This window comes from Micrasema longulum, unplaced genomic scaffold (genome assembly GCF_059751315.1).
Source record: "Micrasema longulum isolate JH-2025_06_02 unplaced genomic scaffold, ASM5975131v1 h1tg002195l, whole genome shotgun sequence".
Lineage (NCBI taxonomy): Eukaryota > Metazoa > Arthropoda > Insecta > Trichoptera > Brachycentridae > Micrasema > Micrasema longulum.
The window spans coordinates 206656-227146 of record NW_028279359.1 but is presented as its reverse complement, the minus strand read 5'-3'; the positions used below and the strand labels follow the sequence as shown (position 1 = coordinate 227146).

Here is a 20491-nt window from a genome sequence, read left to right as displayed (position 1 = left end):
TAGTTCATTGTGATCGCTCAAATGAACGATCTTAGAACGTCGATAGTTATTTGTGATTGAGCCACTGAAACAGTTTATTACCACGTTACAAAATAGCTGAAAAGTTACTCTCCTGTGATTTTCGACAATGACCCTTTTTAGAACCAAGCCACAGAAATATCGACTTTGCTTTATACCGTCTCGATATGTGCCGATAAAGATAATTTGTAATCGCGGCCCAGAGCCGGACCCCACCATAGGGTTAGTTGGCACAAAGACCCAGACACTTGCTTACAAGGGAGGGCAGAATAATATGCTCGTATTTATTTTATTTATTTATTTATTCATATTTTTTCTATTATAAACTATAATTATATAATAAAAATAATGTGAACTCACTGGGGTTACCCGTGCCGAGATCACTTAACAATATACTTTTTAAAAATATTTTTACATTTGAGAATAAACAAAGAAGACTAACTTAATAAACAGAGATAATTAACAAAATGTTCAGAGAGTTTCAAATACTACGTATTTATGTTTATAATTCATTCATGTACATCGATATTATTCATATTAAAAAACGCACAATGAAAGAACAAAAACATAGCATAAGCTATACATTTGTGGAGCAGTTGATTCAATATTGGTTTCGGCGAATGAGACAATCCATTTTACTTCTACCGAGCTCCACTATTAATTCTTTTATTGCCTTTTTGAACATTTTCTCGTTACTAATTGTTTTAATAGACAGTGAAAGTAGGTTATAGATTTTAATTGAATAATACTAAAAATCCCTTTGTCCGAAAGTGGTATCAGTTTGAATTTGTTTATGTTGTCTTTGTGTTGGGGATCTAGTGATAATATTATTTGTATGTGATGTATTGTAGGGGTTATGTCTTTCATTTAAGTGAGAGTAGTTTTTTAATCTGTGAGTATTGTTTTTGCGTGCATTATTAGTCTACAAACTTGTATATTCTCGTCCCTTTTCAGTAAGCGCCTCTCAGATAGCTGGCGCCCCTTAGATCCGGCGCTGAATCGGTAGGCCATTGACATTTGCAATTTAATTTTTTTTTTAAATGTAATTTCACGCAAAAATAGATTTATCGCGTTTTTGTGTTGACGATAAATATTATTTCAACGTTATTTATTTCGTTCCTTTTACAAAACACGTCAAACTCTCGGCGCCATTGTGTGTGATAACAAGTAACAACAAAGACGCGGGTAGAATTATATTTCTAAATTGATAAAATATAACACAAATAAAAATAATCAGTTTACGTTTGACAGAAAGACCGGTCAGCCATTTTGCTAAAAAAAGTAGGTTCTGACATAAAAGTATTGCAACTTCTCTGTCAACAGATAATGACGATGACCTGCAGTGTATTTGTTGCGAGCGAAATAAATCAGTTGCATTTAATTACACGGTAAATACAGACATCGCCATTATTGATAGTTGGTTATCGGTCTGTCAAGAACACAATAATAGCGGTATAATAATAATATCACCCGCCGATTGGCTTCTCCGCTCCGCACTCTGTCCGCCCTGGCCACATACATGGAGTTGACCTACGCCACATCCAAAACCATGAGGAATATCCTCAGACACGACGTCAATTGCAATGTTCGCCAGTGTTTCAAGACTAAGAAAGGCTTCGGTAAGGAACAAATCATGAATAAGTAGTGTGCTAATTTTATGTAACTGTCGAGTATGGTCTAATTTCAAATTCGGTGTTTGGCAGAAAGTAGAAAGGACGAAGTTGCCGCCATCCGGAGCAAGTTCCCCACAAAAATACCGGTAAGTGAAAAAGCCCGTTTTTCGTCATTTAAATAATGATTGTTTAATATAATTTTACGGACAATATTTTGAGTTTGTCCAAATGTTAGTAGGGATACAAAAGACTGGATTTTACTCCCCAAGGAGTCGTTAAGATTATTACACAACAAAAAACCTGTAGAACGTTTCAGAGAAGGAATATGGAAGTCTAGGCATTTAAAGGGTTTATGACGTGTCATTGGCTAGTTGTTGCCACTTTACACACTGAGCAATATTCGCCATTTTGCCTATGTTTGAACGTCCATATTTCTCCAATCCTTCCATTCGTTGATTTGGCCAGATGTTTATAGTAATCTAGATTCTATCTGTAAACGTTTATATTTTGTAAAAAACATTTCTTAGTCACTTTTTTAATGTTGACGGGGGCTAGATTTCTAACTGTCCGGTAGCTGCAAGACGTGTTGAAATCTAGCTCCTGCATGTTACTAAAATTTAACACAGTTGGAAACGAGGAACTAGAATCTCAACCGCCTATGCGCTCTGTAGCCGCAAGGCGTGTTGGGATGTTTATTGTACAGCGCCGTTGATGTAATTTCCACAAAAATGACGCTTTAAATCCAGAGTAAATTCGTTTATACTTTAATAACTAGCCTACAGGCCCATTTCAGACTTAAAAATCTACACGGCTCAATAAAATTTCGTTAGTGAATGGATTTTCATTGTATTATTAATATTTTGTATTATTATTTGTGATTAGAATGATGAAATCAGGCGAGAGTGTAAATCTGAGTCAAGTATAATTGATAAGATTAAGAAAGGGACTCTGAGATGGTTTGGTCTCGTAGAACGGATGGACGACGAAAGAATGGTAAAACAAGTAAATATGGCGAAAATAAACGGCAACGTGAGACGAGGACGACCAAGGAAGACGTGGCATGATCAGATAAACCAAAATCTTAAGTCTGGTCATGTCAAAAGCAGACAGAACCGAAGGGCATGTATGACAAGATGTATGAATGGGGAAGAGGCTAGGATTGTATGTCAGGATAGACGTGTGTGGCGGTCCATTCTCTCTGCCTACCCCTACGGGGAAATGGCGTGATGGTAGTAGTAGTAGTAGTAGTAATTATTTAGTAATTTAATGGCAGGCAAACGCACTAACCGGAACACCATATAAAGCGGACTAATCTCCACTCGATTTCCTTATACAGAATTATTACCAAAGAATACAACACTAAATAAATAAATCATTACAATAATAACTCTAAAAAAAATAAATAAATAAATAAAAATAAAAAAAATAATTAAAAAAATAAAAGTCTCGGGTCCGATTCCACACACGCTTAACATGAAACATTTGTTAAAAATGTGTTTAGAATAGTTTACACTAGAATATTTCATAGTGCTTGCACTGGCACCTGAAGCGTAAGACTGATCATCTTACCTTCGAGAATAATAAAAAACTATCAAGATACGCTGCCATTGGTGTACCAATACAGTGCTCTATGCACCATTAGGAGCGGAAATGGGATAATGTTGATGAATAAAATAAAAAAAATCACATGATTTGACTGCGTCTAGAGTAGCTCAATCACAACTAACTATCGACGTGCTTAAAAACATGCTGAGCATTTGAGCGATCACAATGAACAGTAATGAACATGCTTAAGTTATCGCAGTCAAGTCAACGCGTGTATAATCTCTAAGTCAACGCTCGAGTCAGTTTGATATTTGTTTTCCTCGTAAATAAATACAGTTCATTGGCGAAAAATCAGCGTTTTCTATAGTAAATAGTACAATGTATTGCATTGGCAAAATAGTAAGTAATATCTTGTACAAAAAAGTGAAAATTAAATTACAATTACAATTACTATGGCGACTGCTTTTCTTGACATTCGGCTTGCCAACCGCCGGCTAAATTCAATAAAAAGCGTAATAAATAAATAAATAATAATAGCACTTTTGGAATATTTTCCATATTTACACACGGTGAAATTCAAATATGTGATTGCGCAGCTGGATTAGACGTCGTGAAACTTAAATATGTTGACATTTAATATTAGGTGTTCACGGATGTTCCATTGTGATTTCGAATACGATAAACAACCATGGTGGGAAATTGGTATCACGTCGTTTATTAATATAAATGCACGTCGATAGTTATTTGCGATTAAGCAGCAGGGGTGCTATTCTGAACCACTCTCGCGGCACGAGAAAACAGTTTTACTCGTGTATTTTGTATGTAAATACACTAGATAATACGGCCGCGAGAGCGTTTGGAATACAAGCCCAGGGGTGGTATTCTGAAACTTCTCACCCCTAGAGAGTGTTTTATTTGTTGTTTTTTATTTTTTTGCACGAGTTTACACTTTGCTTCGTATCTGGCCACACTGATGATTAAACGTCAAACAAATACAGACATTAAAATTTATTTCAACAGAGAGGGAAAACATTTTTGAGAAGGCAATATGGAAATCTAGTTATTTACAAGGCTTATGACCTGTCATTGGCTGGTTTAAGTGGCCACTTTACACACTGTGTAACATTCACCATTCTGCCCATGTTTGAACATCCACATTTCCTCAACTCTTCCATCTGTTGACTGTTATGAAGTAAAAGAGCTGAAACCTTTATCACGTGGGTGAGATTCATCCGGCTGAACCAAATCACCTACTAGGCAACGCCTGAAAACAATTTTCCAATTTTTATACTTCTTATTTTACCAGGTAGTTAATTCAACAATGTTTGAGTATGTCTAAATGCTTGCAAACTGGCTAGATTTCTTCCTAGAGAGATATTCAAATTATTTTTTTTTTCAACGGAGAGGGAAAACATTTTTGAGAAGGGAATATAATAACTCTTCACAACAATAAAGGTTTCAGCTCTTTTACTTAAAAAGAAAAGTCAACAGATGGAAGAGTTGAGGAAATGTGGAATTTCAAACATGGGCAGAATGGTGAATGTTACACAGTGTGTAAAGTGGCCACTTAAATCAGCCAATGACAGGTCATAATCCCTGTAAATGCCTAGACTTCCATATTCCCTTATCAAAAATGTTTTCCCTCTCTGTCGAAATAAATTTAAATATGTATAACTCATCTCAAACATTGTTAAATATGAACACTTTAAATCAAACATGACAATTTTCATTTATAGCATTATTGCGACCTGCATATCCAAATCGCTTAGGTAATTAGGTAGAATGGACCATACCGTATTAGTTTTTTTCTGTTTTTAAAACAGTTTAATTCATCATCTAACGTTTAATCATGTGGCAATTTATATTTGGATAATTTAAATAGCGCCATTTTTGTAAAAATCACCTCAAGGGCGCTGTACAATAAATAAATATCCCAGCACGTCCTGCAGCTACATAGCGCATGGACGGTTGGGATTCAGGTTTCTCGTCTCCAATTATAATATATATGCGCTAGATTATATCACGTCTTGCAGCTACAGAGCGCATGGACAGTAAGAAATCTAGCCCTTATATAAATTTTGTTTATTTTTTATTTGACAAGGAAGTTTAGAGTTTTAGTGATATTTTCAAAAACGAAATATATGTTTTTAAATAAAAATATAAGTTAGATTACAACAAGTCTTGCAGCTACTGAGCGCATGCATAGTTGGAATTCTACACCCCATTTACTAAATTTAGATATTTGATAGTTGATAACATTTACCTATTGGAGCTAGATTACCAATCGTCTTGCAGCTACAAAGTGCATGGACGAGTGAAATTCTAGCAACTTAAAATTATCAATAAATAGGCAATATATGAAGCAAGGTATAGTTGCATGCAAAAAAATAAAATTCACAAATTAACCACTCTCTAGAGGGTAGAAAAGATTCAGAATAGCACCTCAGGACGGCGTGAGTCCGTAGGTTTAAAGAAGAGGCAACTTGGGTTTAGGTTATCCTGAGGCATACGCAGCAAGCATCAAAGACTCATTTTTGGTACATGAAGGCAAAATGGTCAGTTTTACGCTTTAGTAGCCAGCTCTTGGACTACGAAAAATTTCTGTGTAAAAATATTATTTCGAGTAAAAATTTCATATCAACCATGCCAGAAATCGAACCCGAGAACTCTTGCATGGTAGGCAAACGCGCTGATCATTAGACTTTAGACAACGGGGACTATATTTATACCATATATTATTATTTTGGCTACCGTTCAATTATTCATTTCATTTATTTAGAACACTTCATTATACAATTACTAAAATTTTCAATAAGATTCCTAAGCAGATCTTAAAAGAAAATGTTGACAAAACTTTTGAGAAAAAAGAAGTAAATGGCTATATATAGTTGGATTATTTATATAGCGCCATTTTTGTGAATATTACCTCAAAGGCGCTCTACAATTAATAAATATCCCAGTACGTCTTGCAGCTATAGAGCGCATGGACGGTTGGGATTCTAGTTCCTCGTTTTTAATTAAGATCAATCAAAAAATATAACAGATAGGAGCTAGATTACAGGACGTCCTGCAGCTACAGAGCGCATAGACAGTTAGAAATTTAGCCCCCATTTACACATTTTAAAAATTGACAAATAAATTTAGTGTATTAATGATATTTAAAAAATAAAATAATATGAATAATAAAAAGGAGTAAGATTACAACACGTCTTGCAGCTACTAAGCGAATAGACGATTGGAATTCTAATATGTAACAAGGCTTTATATTGATTATTATTTTATGTTAACAGTCATCTATTTAATTTTTTGTAAATAAATTTCGTGTAAAAAATACATATGCTTTTAGTTCTTAATAATGTTTTTATTAATTTTTCAATTTATATAATCTCTCTAACGTTTTTCTTTGTAAGAAGCTGACAAGCCGGTTTCGCGATTTTGTGGGTTTCATTATTTTCCCTTTTTTATTTTCTGTTCATGTTTACCTTCTTATAAAAATAAATACAAAAAATATACAAGTTTTCAGGACCATACCGCGAATCTTCGGAGGAACATTTATTATAATGTACTTTTAAAAATATCCTTATGAATCATTTGGAAAATCCAAACCGAATCATCTCAGAGATCCTTTCTTAATCTCATCAATTATACCTGACTCAGATTTACACTCGTCTGATTTGTGTCTTCTGTCAATCTCTATCTGGTGTGCTCCACAACCCTCAAAAATCTCATCCTACAACTCTCTAATCAATAAATGCTTCCCTGAAACTATGCGAAAAAGGCTGCACGTCGGGCTGATCATGTCTAACTGAAATCGACGTTTCATTGTCCCGTTTCTGCACCTCAAAATTGAACCGATTCTGGTTTTTGTTTTTGAGAAAGAGTATTTTTTTTTTCATATTTTACTCTTACAAACTATAAACAATAATAAAAAAAATGTGACCTCACTGGGGTGACTGTTTTAAAAACTAGGTATGTATGTACATCTATATTATTTATATTACAAAACGCACAATGAAAATAACAAAAACCTAACATAAACTATACACTTGTGGAGCAGTTGAGACAATCTATTTTACTTCTACCTAGCTCCACTATATTTTTTTACAGCCTTTTTAAACATTTTCTCGTTACTAATTGTTTTAATAGATAGTGGAAGTAGGTTATAGATTTTAATTGAATAATACTCAAAATCCCTTTTCCGTTTTTCAAAATTATTTATCACATTTATTTTTAAATACCACGTCTGAAGACGGCAGATAAACTAGGCGATTTTTATAAGTTTTTGTATGGTTCTACCTCTCATAAAAAATCAGTCCATGGTACCATAGTCCCTGAAGAAAATTCGAGAATACGTTTGAATGAAGAAAAGTTCGACTGAAATGTTACGTTACGAAGTCTACATAATATTATTTATTAGATTATTTTTATATTTGGAATTTCTAGATCACTTTAGTATGGAAAATATAATCTATTTACGTATGTGTCGAAATATGATGTTATGTTCACAAAATGATTGCAAATATGGAGGTGTTGTAAATAAATTCATAATTTCAACATTAAACGTAATAAATGGTGTGATTCTACGTTACTTTTATTATTATGAGTAAATTATACAGCGCAGTTTCCGTAAAATAATACCTACCTCAAGGGCGCTGTACAAAAATGGCGATATATGTTCAAGAGGACCATTTTTTGTATGATTTCTTTCAGCATTAGCTTTCATTAGCTGATTTCGGACTTCTTACTTTCTCCGTAATTTAACGCCGGATGGCTAAAGGTTTAGTGTTATAAAACTACAAATTGATTTTGTTTATGTCTTTAAATCTTCTCGCGAGATCAGTTGACCTGTTTTACTGAATAGTCATTTTATTAATTTATGTACCTACATAATATCTACCACCCAGGTGTTCACTCTTCAATGACCGAACCCTCTGTGTTTCCTGAATTTTTTTTAACGAACCATGATAATATTTTATGAACATATGTCAGAAATATACGTTTTTACGAATTAACTGTAGAATTTAGTATGAAAATTCGTGGATCAGTTCAATTCTCAGGAATTGCTCAAAAAAGTACGGATCACGAATTATCGTTGTTTTTAACAGACTTTTAATGTAGGTATAATGTGCTAAGCTAAGTTAAGTGTTTATTTGTTAATTAAACCAAGCCATTTTTTTTTTCAATTTTTATACAAGTATCGTATTATCAGCGCTTTGATTTTGAAAGTTTTGTATTTCTAAAACAACTACTGTATTTCTAAAGTAATATGCAAAAGTACATTATTTTTCTTAAATTAAAAAGTTAAATTTTTATCTTTGTAAAGCGCCCTTGAGGTATTATATTACGAAAATGGCGCTATATAAGTTATTCATAATTATATTATATTTATTCACGTGTGACGTCAGAGGTTCTCTTCCGTTTATTCTCGATCAGTTCTGCCCATTCAGTTCGGTCCATTGACGGCAAGCAAACTGGAAATCTTCCGTAACTCTCTTATCATTGAACTCTATCTCTATTCATATGAACCAGTGACGCCGTTTAAAGTAGTGCGTTTTTATTAAAATATTTTTTATATATTTTTTCTACATTTTCAAGAAACTTTGACGTACAATTGAGTGCTCCAATTTTTACCGCGCGGAAGAAAACATTTATTGTATCCAATTTCTTGTAGGGCTGAACCTCCACTTAACAGAAGTGAATGAAATAAACTAAAAAAAAATCCACTACGTAACAAAATGTTTAATCAATGCAAATTAATAAAGTTCACAACAGGTCTGTTAAAGAGCGACGGCTCAAACGCAGTGGGTGAATTTTCGAACTAAAAGTGTACGAAAACTTTTTTTTAAATTTGTGATGATCCATTTATGGCAGGGTTAAGGGTTTCTCAAACTGTGATCCACGGAGCCTGAATAGGTGTGTTCCGAAACAACTCTTTTGCTATAGGTAGAGACGTTACAAGAGCAAAACTTTTAGTGACATATTATTTTTTATTGTTTAGTAAAACATTAATTAATGAAAACTAGTAAGTTTTCATTAATTTATTATTCATTATATATATGTACGCGTGTGTATGTACAATGTACATTATAGTCCTTAAAATATAGCTTGATTAGAATGACAGCTGTCAAACTATTTTCATTACTTAGTGATGGGAAATTACTGATCACTGATCACTCTGTTTCCGAAAATTGATATAAAAAACGCAAAAACAAGCCTATTATGGTGTGTTTAACACAATTATTCACAAAAAATGAGACATTTATACTTTTTCACGAACAACATCAAATGAATTGTTTTTTTATTCGATCAATTTACATTGATCAATTTGTCCATCTCTAACGTTTTTTGCAAAATGATGTATCCTTGTAAGAACGTCGTTAATAATTAGGTTTATTTTAGTTTTAAAGCTGACTTTATATATAAATGTTGATTTATGTTTCATGCATTGTATTAAAAAAATAAATTAACACGCCAGATACAAATGATTTTTCGTGTGTCAATATAACTAACTCTTTTGACGTTACTACAAAGTTATGTCGTCACTTTTTCTGACAAGTGTCATTCTAATCATGTTACATTTTAAGGACTATAGTGTATGCGTATATGTTCATGTGCGTAAATGTATACCGAAAATTCAGTCGGCCACTACGAGTTTGTTGGAAGAGAACCTCAATGTGTCTAAACAAGCTATCATTGTTTTATTTACATTTTTTACAACTTTTTTATGCGAGTGGCATTTTCTAATTATGCTGCAATAAAGTGTAAGTGCAGAAACAGGCTCGATGCCACAACAGATATGTAACAATTGAACTCACCGAGTGTCTGATATCAAAAAGATTTGCGATTCAAGAACTCAAATTGTTATAATGAAGAACTTCAGCCCTACAGAAAATTGGATACAAAAAATGTTTTCTTGCGCGGGATAAAAATTAGAGCATTAAATTGTACCACAAAGTTTCTTGAAAATGTACGGAAAAAATAAAAAGAAATATTTGAATAAAAACGCACTACTTTGAATGACGTCACTGGTTCATATGAATCAACCTACCCAGATAGCAATTTAAACTTGCCTCAAGCTTGTATCAAGTTTGAAGTATCAAGAGTTCAAGCTTGACCCAAGTTTGAGATTGCAACTCTGTAAACTTGAGGCAAGTTTAAAGCAAACTTCCTAGTTACCATCCAACAAACTTGCATGATGTTTGTTTTTTACAACAAAAAAACAAACATCATGCAAGTTTGGATTTATTTAGCAAAAAAAAAAACAAGAAATTAAAAAAAAACAAAAAATAGAGAAAAAAAAAACAAAAAATAGAGAAAAAAAAAACAAAAAAACAAGAAAACACAAAAAAGGAAAAAAACAAAAAAAATGAAACAAAAAACACAAACCAAAAAAAATAAAAAACACGAAGCTACTTAAAATTATTAATATTAAATAAAATATCTTGTTATTATTACTCAGTATATTTATTTTGAACAAAAATTACGGGCTATTTTTGCCAAGAAAGTGAGATGATGTGATGACAAGTAATTCATGTCAATTGACTGGAGATCAGAGTCCGGTGCATTCTTTTGTCTCTCAACTCTGAAACAAATAAATAAAACTGTTTTATGACTTACTAGCTTTTCGACTAGCGGGATTTCTCATGGTAAAAAGTATCCGATATTCAAATCAAAATTTGTTGCAACAGAGGGAAAACATTTTGGGAAGGAAATATGGAAGTCTAGGTATTTACTGGGCTAATGTACTGTCATTGGCTGGTTCAAGTGGCCACTTTGTGTCAAACTGTGTAACATTAAGCGTTCTGCCTATGTTTAAACATCTTTATTTCCTCAACTCTTCCATCTGTTAACTTTTGTGAAGTAAAAGAGCCTCTGGGGTTAAAGTATTGGTTTATTATATCGATACATTATCAACAGCCTTTTCGTTCTGTAAATAAAACATAATTCAATCAATTCAATTCAATAATAGTATAATATTTGTGATATTTAATAATTAATCAGTTTAAACTATTGTAAGCACTATGCAGTGGATGAAATATTTATCATACTTACTTTTAAAGAGCTCTTGACAAGACGGTTTTGTCGAGTGACAGTGCAACAAAAACTCATTTTTAATGTTTTTTCCTTAGTGGCATATCAATAGTTTATCCTTTAAACTGAGTATTAACATTTAATTCTGCGGCCTCCGTGGTGTAGTGGTTAAGACATTTGGCTCACACATTGAAGGTTCTGGGTTCGATTCCTGGTGAGAACGCAAAAAGTAAAAGTGATTTTCTTAAGGCTGGGCGTACCGTGGTGTAATTCACCACTATAATTGGGCCTCACGGCCTGTTGTGGTGCCAAAAAAAAAATCGGCCTTGTAGAAAAGTCCTGGGATTAAATATAACAGTTTAAATAAAAAAAGGAATTCTCAACATATTTTTTATGTATATGGCAATGTGTTGATCATCACTATATGACTTTCGGATTTTGAAATACCATTCTTGACATAGCAAGATTCCAGCAAGTTTTGTCAAAACTTGTCTCTTCAAATTTGTCATAACAATATTCCAGCAACTTTTGATAAAAACTTGTCGCGTCAAATTTTCCTTTTCAACCTTCCATCAATCTTAAATCAAGTTTGTACCAAGTTTCACTGCTATCTGGGTATGATCTGAGAGCTATGGAAGATTTCCGGTCTGCTTGGTGTTTCTGGACCAATGGGAAAAACTGAATGAGAATAAGCGGAAATAAACCTCTGACGTTACACGCGGAGTTATTTCAGAAATACAAAACTTTAAAAAATCATAGCGCTGATAATCTGTATATAAATAATTCCTCTGTACGTGTGATGTCACTAAACTCCTTCTAAACGGCTTAACCGATTTACGTGCGGTTTTCAGAGAAATATAGATCTTTGCGCTGTGCGTGTTCGTAGATATTAAAATCTTCAATCCAATGTGTAAAAAATAAGTAAAGAACATAAATGTTTTATTCATCGATCTACCAGGGTTGCATTTGAGGAGAACGCATTGACAAAAAAATGGAAAGATTTTTTTTTTTTTGTTTATAAAAAAGTTTGTTTTTGAATGTTTACAAACAGCATTTGTTTTTTGTGGGTCTCAATCAGATTCTTTCCTTAAATTCCTGATAATTTCTATCCATTTATTTCTTTTTACTGGATTTTTGGTAATACTAAAATAATATTAAATTCAATACATTTTTAAAAATCGTATTCCTACATAAGTACACCCCTCTGTTGGTGAAAAGACCGGAGTTTGACGTTTGCAAAAAGAATGCCATATTTGAAAAAAATATTTATGTAATGTTTTGGAATTCAACCATAAACAAGTACCTACTTAAATTTAATATTTAAATATGAACAATTTTTGGTTTTGGAATTCAATCGCAAACAATTACCTAGGTACCTACTTATCAATAAAATGTATTTTCCAAGGCAAGTTAACGCAGAGATAATGTAGAACTATTACTAGTTTTCGGCAGGACAACGTCTGTCGGGTCAGCTAGTACGATTTATAAAAAAAGAAGAAAAAAAAAATTTGGCTGAGTTTCATAGTATCTTAACAAATATTTTTTTTTTAAACCACTGAACTTCCTCATTACTAAATAAATAAAAAATGTTTTAAAAACATTTTTTATTAAAATTTTCAGATTTCCAAAGTGTTCTGTTGCTGAAAAACTTTAGGAATCCTTCCCTGATCTACAGCATGTATGGTACACTCTGTCACATCCGAAACCTCAATGATCAGTATGAGCAAGATGACATATTGGCATATTAAAAAAAATATTTAGAAGCATGTCGAAATTCAAAAAAATAATTTTATAAACCGATTGGTTGCTTTCTTCTGCAGAGCGCAGAGCCAGCTAGGACGATATTCGGTGTGTCAAGAAACTATGTATTCACAAAAAATATACTCATTTTTTATTTTCTTTTTGGAAAAAAAACAAATGTTTGTGTTTGTATAATTTACCAAAATATTGAATTTTTGGGGGGCATTTTCAATGAGTAAATAACTATTGATTAATTTGGTGTTTATTTTGTAGAACTCCATTTTTAAACATATAATATAAAAAATCAAACACTGATTTGAGTTTACTGAACACTTTATTTTATTTTTACAAATATGAAAACAGAAATTTCGTGACAATTGTTTTGCCTTGTTAGGCCATTTTCAAACGAATTCAAAGATTAGATGGATTGAATGTCCTTTTATAGTTATATAATTCAAGGTACACTTAAGTAAAAAATAAAAATAATCTTATGAACTATCATCATCATTCCCTTTCCGCACCTAATGGTGCAAAGGGCACTGCATTGGTACACCAATCGCAGCGTATCTTGATCATTTTTTTGTTACATGAAGGTAACATGATCAGTCTTGTTCACTTGTCTCGATCACTCCTGTTTTCTCCTCTATAGAAGTAAGCAACCAAATATTGGTTAAATGTTTTTTTTTTTAATAAATGAAGCTTTGGGTTGTTATGATTTACTCAAATATTTCAATTTTGATGACCATTTTCAACGAGTTGTAAATAAGTTGTAGTAGAGTAAGGCGTGAACCTCGGATCTTTGATCCGTGAGTCCACAACTCTAGCCACGGGACCACAAGCCGATTCGAGTTCTGAAACGCTTCTAAAGTTTTTTTTTTAATGTTCCAATATGTCTTCTTACTCATACTGATCATCGTGGTTTTGGATGTCTACATGATTACCGTACACGCTGTATAGGTTTTTTTTTTAAAGCAACGCCCAATAATGTATTTGGTTTTCAGCTGGTTGTAGAAAGATACTATAAAGAGAAAAATCTACCATTGCTGGACAAAAGCAAGTTCCTTGTTCCTCAAGAAATCACCATGTCACAGTTTCTTGCGATAATAAGAAATCGAATGAAAATTCTTCAAAATCAGGTAAATAAGTCAATCAATTGTAAGTACAGTACGTTCAAATTTGTAATAACCCTATGTTAATGTGTCTGTGCCTGTCGGTGAACAAAGTAAACATACATTTGTCAGTGTGTATTAATTGTATGTACTTTTTCTAAGCTTTTAATATGTTTATGTTTTTATCGTAAGTAATGTTCGAATTGGTCAACTATATTAAACAAATCCCTCACATCCACTTCACCGTTTTTTTTACTCATCTCCAACCTTCTTACAGAGTTCTTCTTTTCTTTCTTATTTAATATTATATATGTTTTTTCTTCATTGTGTAACATGTTCAACGCTTATCATTTCGTGGTTTGCCTCTTCAATCTAATTCTCAAAGCACCCTCTCAATACCCATCCACAATTCCTCTCTATTCTCTAACTCATTTTGTGTCCATGTGACTCGACTGAGGAATCATCTCCCATCCACTATCAAAGATATCTCTGTTTAAATCACATCTGGGCCCCAAATACAATGGAAGTTAACATTATAATATTAGAATTCAAACACTGATTTGAGTCTACTGAACATTTTATTTTATTTTTACAAATATAAAAAATTTAAAAACCAAAAATTTCGACAATTCGTGACAATTGTTTTGCTTTGTTAGGGCATTTTCAAACGAATGTGAAGATTAGATGGATTGAATGTCCTTATATAGTTATATAATTCAAAGTACTTAAGTAGAAAATAAAAATAATCTTATGAACTATAGCATGTGCATTAATCATAATTGAGAGAAAAACCAATGGTTAAGGGCAAGGCTAAGTGTTTAATAGGTAATGGGGAATTTAGGTATTTATATTTGAATTTCTATATTTGTAAAAATAAAATAAAGTGTTCAGTAGACTCAAATCAGTGTTTGATTTCTAATTAAGTTTAAATATGGAGTTCTACAAAATAAACACCGAATCAATCGATGAAGTTAACATTTATCTTTAATTTTATCTACAAAGTAAAATTAAGTTATCTGTATGAAAAGCAGAATGTACATACATTTTTTTCTTTTAAATATGTTCAATTATAGGTTACTGGTTAAGATACTTTAAATTTTCATGCAAATATACTCATTTTCGTACACAAATATCGATTTTTCTTTATAGACAGTCAAAGATAGCTCTGTTATCTTTCCACTGCAATTGGGGCCCTGAAAAAACATCTCCATCCTCTTCCTTAATCTCTCCTCCTTTCCTCTCTATTCCCTTTTCACATTGAGTAATAGTATTGCTTAAGGTAATTTATTTACAAATACAGTTATTCCTGTTTGTGCATATCTTTGGCTTTTTATTTTATTTTCTATTGAATATGTTTTGTAACTTAAATTATATAAATAAAACGTTTATTTTATTGGTTGGTTGGAAGAAATTGCCATTTGGCAAATAAGCCCCCCGATGAACAATTCATATTACGTATAAAAAGTTAAATGAATAAAAAATATGTTCTATCATTATATTTGTGAAAAACATTGACTAGATGTATGTACTATTTTTATAATTTTTAATTGAACATCTGTTGTTTTACCTAATAAAAAATAAACAATACACATTATGGTTTGTGTCAGTAGGCACATTAGAATAATTTAAATGAAAACTTTTTGTTATGCACACATAAAGCAGATAGTATGAAAGATTTTAATAGACTGTAGTTACATTTTTTTTGTTTTCTACTCTTTTTTGACAAAGTGTACCTGATTTTCAAATTTTGCAAGGCTTATTGAAGATTAAACATAACAAAAATGGATAAAGTATACAGAAAATATTTTTTTTTATCATACAAATCGCACGCCGGCGAGAATAACCGAACTTTACAGTGTAAGGAAAAAAACGTTATTATTTTTCAACAATTTTTTGAGTATGTCCAAGTGTTTGTAGACAGGCTGGATTGTAGTTATTTAGCTGTAAATTTGTTGCAACAGAGAGGGAAAATATTTCTAGAAAGGAATATGGAAGTCTAGGCACTTACAGGGCTTATGCTCTGTCATTAACCGGTTTAAGTGGCCACATTACACACTGTGTAATATTCACCATTCTGCCTTTGTTTTAACATCCACATTTCCATAAATCTTCCATCTGTTGATTTTTGTGAAGTAAAAGAGATGTAACAAGGCGCAGCTAAGAAAACGACTTTTGGATGTACTCGCCATAGTGATTCCCGGGAAAAGATGACCAGAGTGGTTTCCCGTTGCCTTCTCTGGTGGGTTTTTCTGTCAGGTTACCTTTCCTTAGCTATCTGGTTTTGGTTTTGAGGCGCCAGATGCTTGCCTTTCGTCCTCTCGTTATCTGCTGTGATCACACCATTGCGAGTGTGATCCCATTGCCCAGGGTTCGCGACGTGGACGCTAACGAGTTAGACTAGTCAATAGTGTTGCCAGTAGAATGCTACTGGGCGTTCGCAGCATTTTATAAAATCACACCCTCCAGCAAGATTTGTCACTGGGACCCTACTGACAGTTTGAACCCCTAAAGAGAACCTCAATGTGTCTAAACAAGCTATCATTGTTTTACTTACCTTTTTAACAACTTTTTTATGCGAAGTGGCATTTTCTAATTATGCTGTAATAAAGTCTAAGTGCAGAAACAGGCTCGATGCCACAACAGATATGTAAGAATTGAACTCACCGAGTGTCTGATATCAAAAAGATTTGCGATTCAAGAACTCAAATTGTTATAATGAGGAACTTCAGCCCCACAGAAAATTGGATACAAAAAATGATTTTTTGCGTGGGGTAAAAATTAGAGCATTAAATTGTACCACAAAGTTTCTTGAAAATGTACGGAAAAAATAAAAATAAATATTTGAATAAAAACGCACTACTTTGAATGACGTCACTGGTTCATATGAATTAACCTATGATCTGAAAGTCACTGGGACCCTACTGACAGTTTGAACCCCTAAAATATAATATACATACTTATAAATTTACTAAGTAATCGTTAAAGATAGGATGTTTCAGCTGCTGCCTGTTTTAGGAGCTTCCTCGGATTACCCTTAATTTGACGAGTTTGGTTAAAAGTAATAAATTATTTGATTTCAGGCCGTGTACCTTCTTGTCAATAACCGTTCCATGTTGAGTATGAGCCAAACAATGGCACAAGCCTACCAGGATCATGCAGACGAAGACGGGTTCCTTTATATAACTTATGCGTCTCAGGAAATGTTTGGTTATTCCTAAAGGTGAGTAAATACAAATAAAAAAAACCACTTTGTGTGGAGCAATTTAAGACAAGAGTGAATAAAGGTCTCAACAATGTGAAATGTCAAAATGTTTGTAGATAGACTAGAGTTTCTACCTTGGGAGTTATTGAGATCTAAATTTGTTGCAAAAGAGAGGAGAACGTTTATGAGAAGGGAATATGGAAGTCTAGGCATTTACAGAGCTTATGGCCTGTTATTGGCTGGTTTAAGTGGCCACATTACACACTGTGTAATATTTACCATCCTGCCTATTTTCAAACATCCACATTTCCCTAACTCTTCCATCTGTTGACTTTTATGAAGTAAAAGAACTGAAACCTTTATTATGTGGATGAGATTCTTTCAGCTGAAGCATTGAAATTATCAATTTACAGTGCAGTGATAAAATTAAGGACAAATGTAAAAATTCATCATTGTTGGAATTTTATAGTTTAAGATTCAGAGAGATAATTTGCATAAATTTGCTCGTGGCCTGTTTTCTATTTTTGGTACTACTTGAAATGAAGTACACAAATAATGTTTACAGACCTAAGTTAACCCATGAGCATCTTAAATCTCTTTTGATAATTGGTACAGCTAAAATTAGTCCACAACTATAAACTATTGTCAGTGGAAAATCACAATTACATAAATCTCATAGTATTTTATATGTTATAATGTTTATGTGTTTATATGTTATAATGTTTATATGTGTTTACAATATATTAGTTAGTTACTCATGCTTAAGTTAAATTTTCTGCGTATTATACTTGTCATTAAGCTTTACCTACAAGTAAATAGAAGTGGTTTTTTATCCAATTTATAACAACAACCATTAGCTGTCGCGGGCCAGATTTGGCCCAGGGGCTGTAGTTTGGAAACGAATGTGGGAAATATTGGCTGGGTAACGAATAATGGACGGAAATCAGGCGAAAGTACAGGTCTGCGACAGGTATAATTGATGAGATAAGGAAGGGTCTCTGAGATGGATTGTTTGGGGGTGGGGGGGGGGTGCTATAGTAATTGGACATTCTAAATCTAATGGTAAAAAATAAGTATGCGTAATGCGTTCATTTTAAGAAAAAACACACAAAAAAGAGACTATTTTATGAAGATGAATTTTTATGTTTACTTATTTTTACCATTAAATTTAGAGTGTCCAATTACTGTAGCACTCACTTTAGTTGTGTAGCAATTCAATATACTTAGTCTATATAATACTGCTTTCAAAGGGATAAAACTTATATGTATTATTGAATTCTTTTGAAGTAACCAGCTAAACGTTTTAATGAGTTGTAAAACTTTTCTAATAGATGTGTTACATAGTAGTAATATATGTACTGCCAAAGTACAAATAATAGCGTTTAAAATAAATACTAGTAAATTAATCAATACATTTTTTAAAGTACAGATTTCAGAAACGAATGGATGACGAAAGAATGGTGAAACGGATATATATAGCAAGAATGAACGATAATGTAGAACAAGGACCACCAAGGCAGACGGAACATTCTTGATTTTGTCTATTATGCTTATCTCAGTTTGTCTGTATCCGGGCCTTTTGCAGCCCTTGCGAATGTATTTCGTCATGCGACGTTTTCGGCGGGGCAACTTACTCAGTAGTTCTACTTTTTAGTTGACTACTGCCTTCTTGGAAATCTTCAATTATATAAACATATAAATTTTATGTTTAAATATATGAGGATAAAAAAGTAACAGAACTACCAACATTTCGTCTGTCAGACGACGACTAAGCGATATATCCCGATCTAATTACAGTGCGTCCGCAATCAATGCGTGTGGGTAACTAAATAATTTCACTATTTAGGAAGGTACTAGAAGTGGGCAGGGAGGCGGGCGGAGGGAACTTATTGAAACAGCAAAAGCACGGGGTGTCCGGAGTCTATTAGACGAATGGTTAGTGATCTAGGATTAAGTGGTTTTCACTTAAGTACTTCACTGTTCCTAGATTGGCACCTGAAGTGTAAGATTGATCACCTTACCCTCCTGTGACAGGTGATTGAGATACGCTGCATTTGATTTAACAGCGCAGTGCCCTACGTACCACCGTGTGCAGATAAGAGTTTGATAATGATGCTTATCTCCTAATATAATGCACTCTATGTTAAATAAATAAACTGTAACATGTCACATCGAAAAAGAGAGACGATTTACGACAAATCAAAAATATTACACTGAGGGTGAATGGTCAGTGCTAGGGGTCATGAGAACAATCTGTAATTAATATTATTCCCCATGGAGATTGAGCTGACAGGTCAGCAGACCTATAGTTCGCTGCTATATTCAGCTTTATCTGTGCCTCCTGCATTAGTTTACCATAGCACATTATTTAATGTAGCATTATCGACTAAGTTAGCATCCTATATCACCTGATATTGATCAGGTTTCCAAAGGGAGCCCCTATCTGAACTGGCAACAGTGTCATCAGTAGCCACTCTCATTTGTAATCAATAATGTTAGTAATAAATGTTTGTTGATGTAAACAATCAGAATACTGAATAAATATACCCGTAATCCACCACGCAATGTGTTCTTGTTGAACTTCTCTATATAATATTAAAAAGTTGAAATCAATCCAAGACAGGTGTGCGGTGTAAAATATATGAAAGGCGATAGTCGGAGATGGTCATTTTTGAGTTGAGTATGCGTTTGCTTACCATGCAAGAGGTCTCGGATTCGATTCCCGACATGAATTTTTTATTTTAAAGGGTTTTTTTATACTAGAATATTTCCTAGTTACTGAACAAGACGTAGCAGCGTAAGACTGATCATCTTACCTACATATAACAAAAAACGATCAAGATACGCTGCGGTTGGTGTAGCAACGCAGTGCCCTATGCACCATTAGGTGTGGAAAGGGAATGATGATGATGATGCAGAAATTAATATTGCTCAATGTATTTCCTATTCTTGCCACGGCTTTGGCTCTATCCGATGGTCCATATTTTCAATGACGCTGAGGCATAATTGAGATTCAATATCGTTAATGTGTAGAATTATCTCATTCTTTAGCTCTTGAATTGTTCTTGGCTTATTGAAGCCGTGGCGAGCATTTGGCCGATATTTTGTTTCACACATAATTGTCATAGATTTTTAGGCACTAAAAATAAAATACTTCAACTCATTAAAATAGCATTATATCAACTCATTAGTTAATCCGAAAAAATTTTGATAATGATCCTTAAGATAAAAAC

The 20491-nt window shown here is 33.1% G+C and overlaps 1 protein-coding gene and 1 long non-coding RNA gene across 2 annotated transcripts in view; both read left to right on the top strand.

The window, feature by feature from the left end:
- Positions 1 to 1165: 1165 nt before the first annotated feature.
- Positions 1166 to 20491, top strand: part of LOC148272764 (microtubule-associated protein 1 light chain 3 gamma-like) — a 30876-nt gene continuing 11550 nt past the window's right edge. The window contains exons 1-4 of the mRNA XM_088239605.1: positions 1166 to 1637; positions 1722 to 1777; positions 13949 to 14083; positions 17137 to 17276. Coding sequence (XP_088095731.1) covers positions 1538 to 1637; positions 1722 to 1777; positions 13949 to 14083; positions 17137 to 17274 — 429 coding nt within the window. The 5' untranslated portion in view covers positions 1166 to 1537 and the 3' untranslated portion in view covers positions 17275 to 17276. The remainder of the gene's footprint in view (positions 1638 to 1721; positions 1778 to 13948; positions 14084 to 17136; positions 17277 to 20491) is intronic.
- LOC148272765 (uncharacterized) lies at positions 3940 to 5569 on the top strand. Its single transcript, XR_015824783.1, has 2 exons — positions 3940 to 3994; positions 5426 to 5569. It is a non-coding gene; the product is annotated as an uncharacterized LOC148272765 (long non-coding RNA).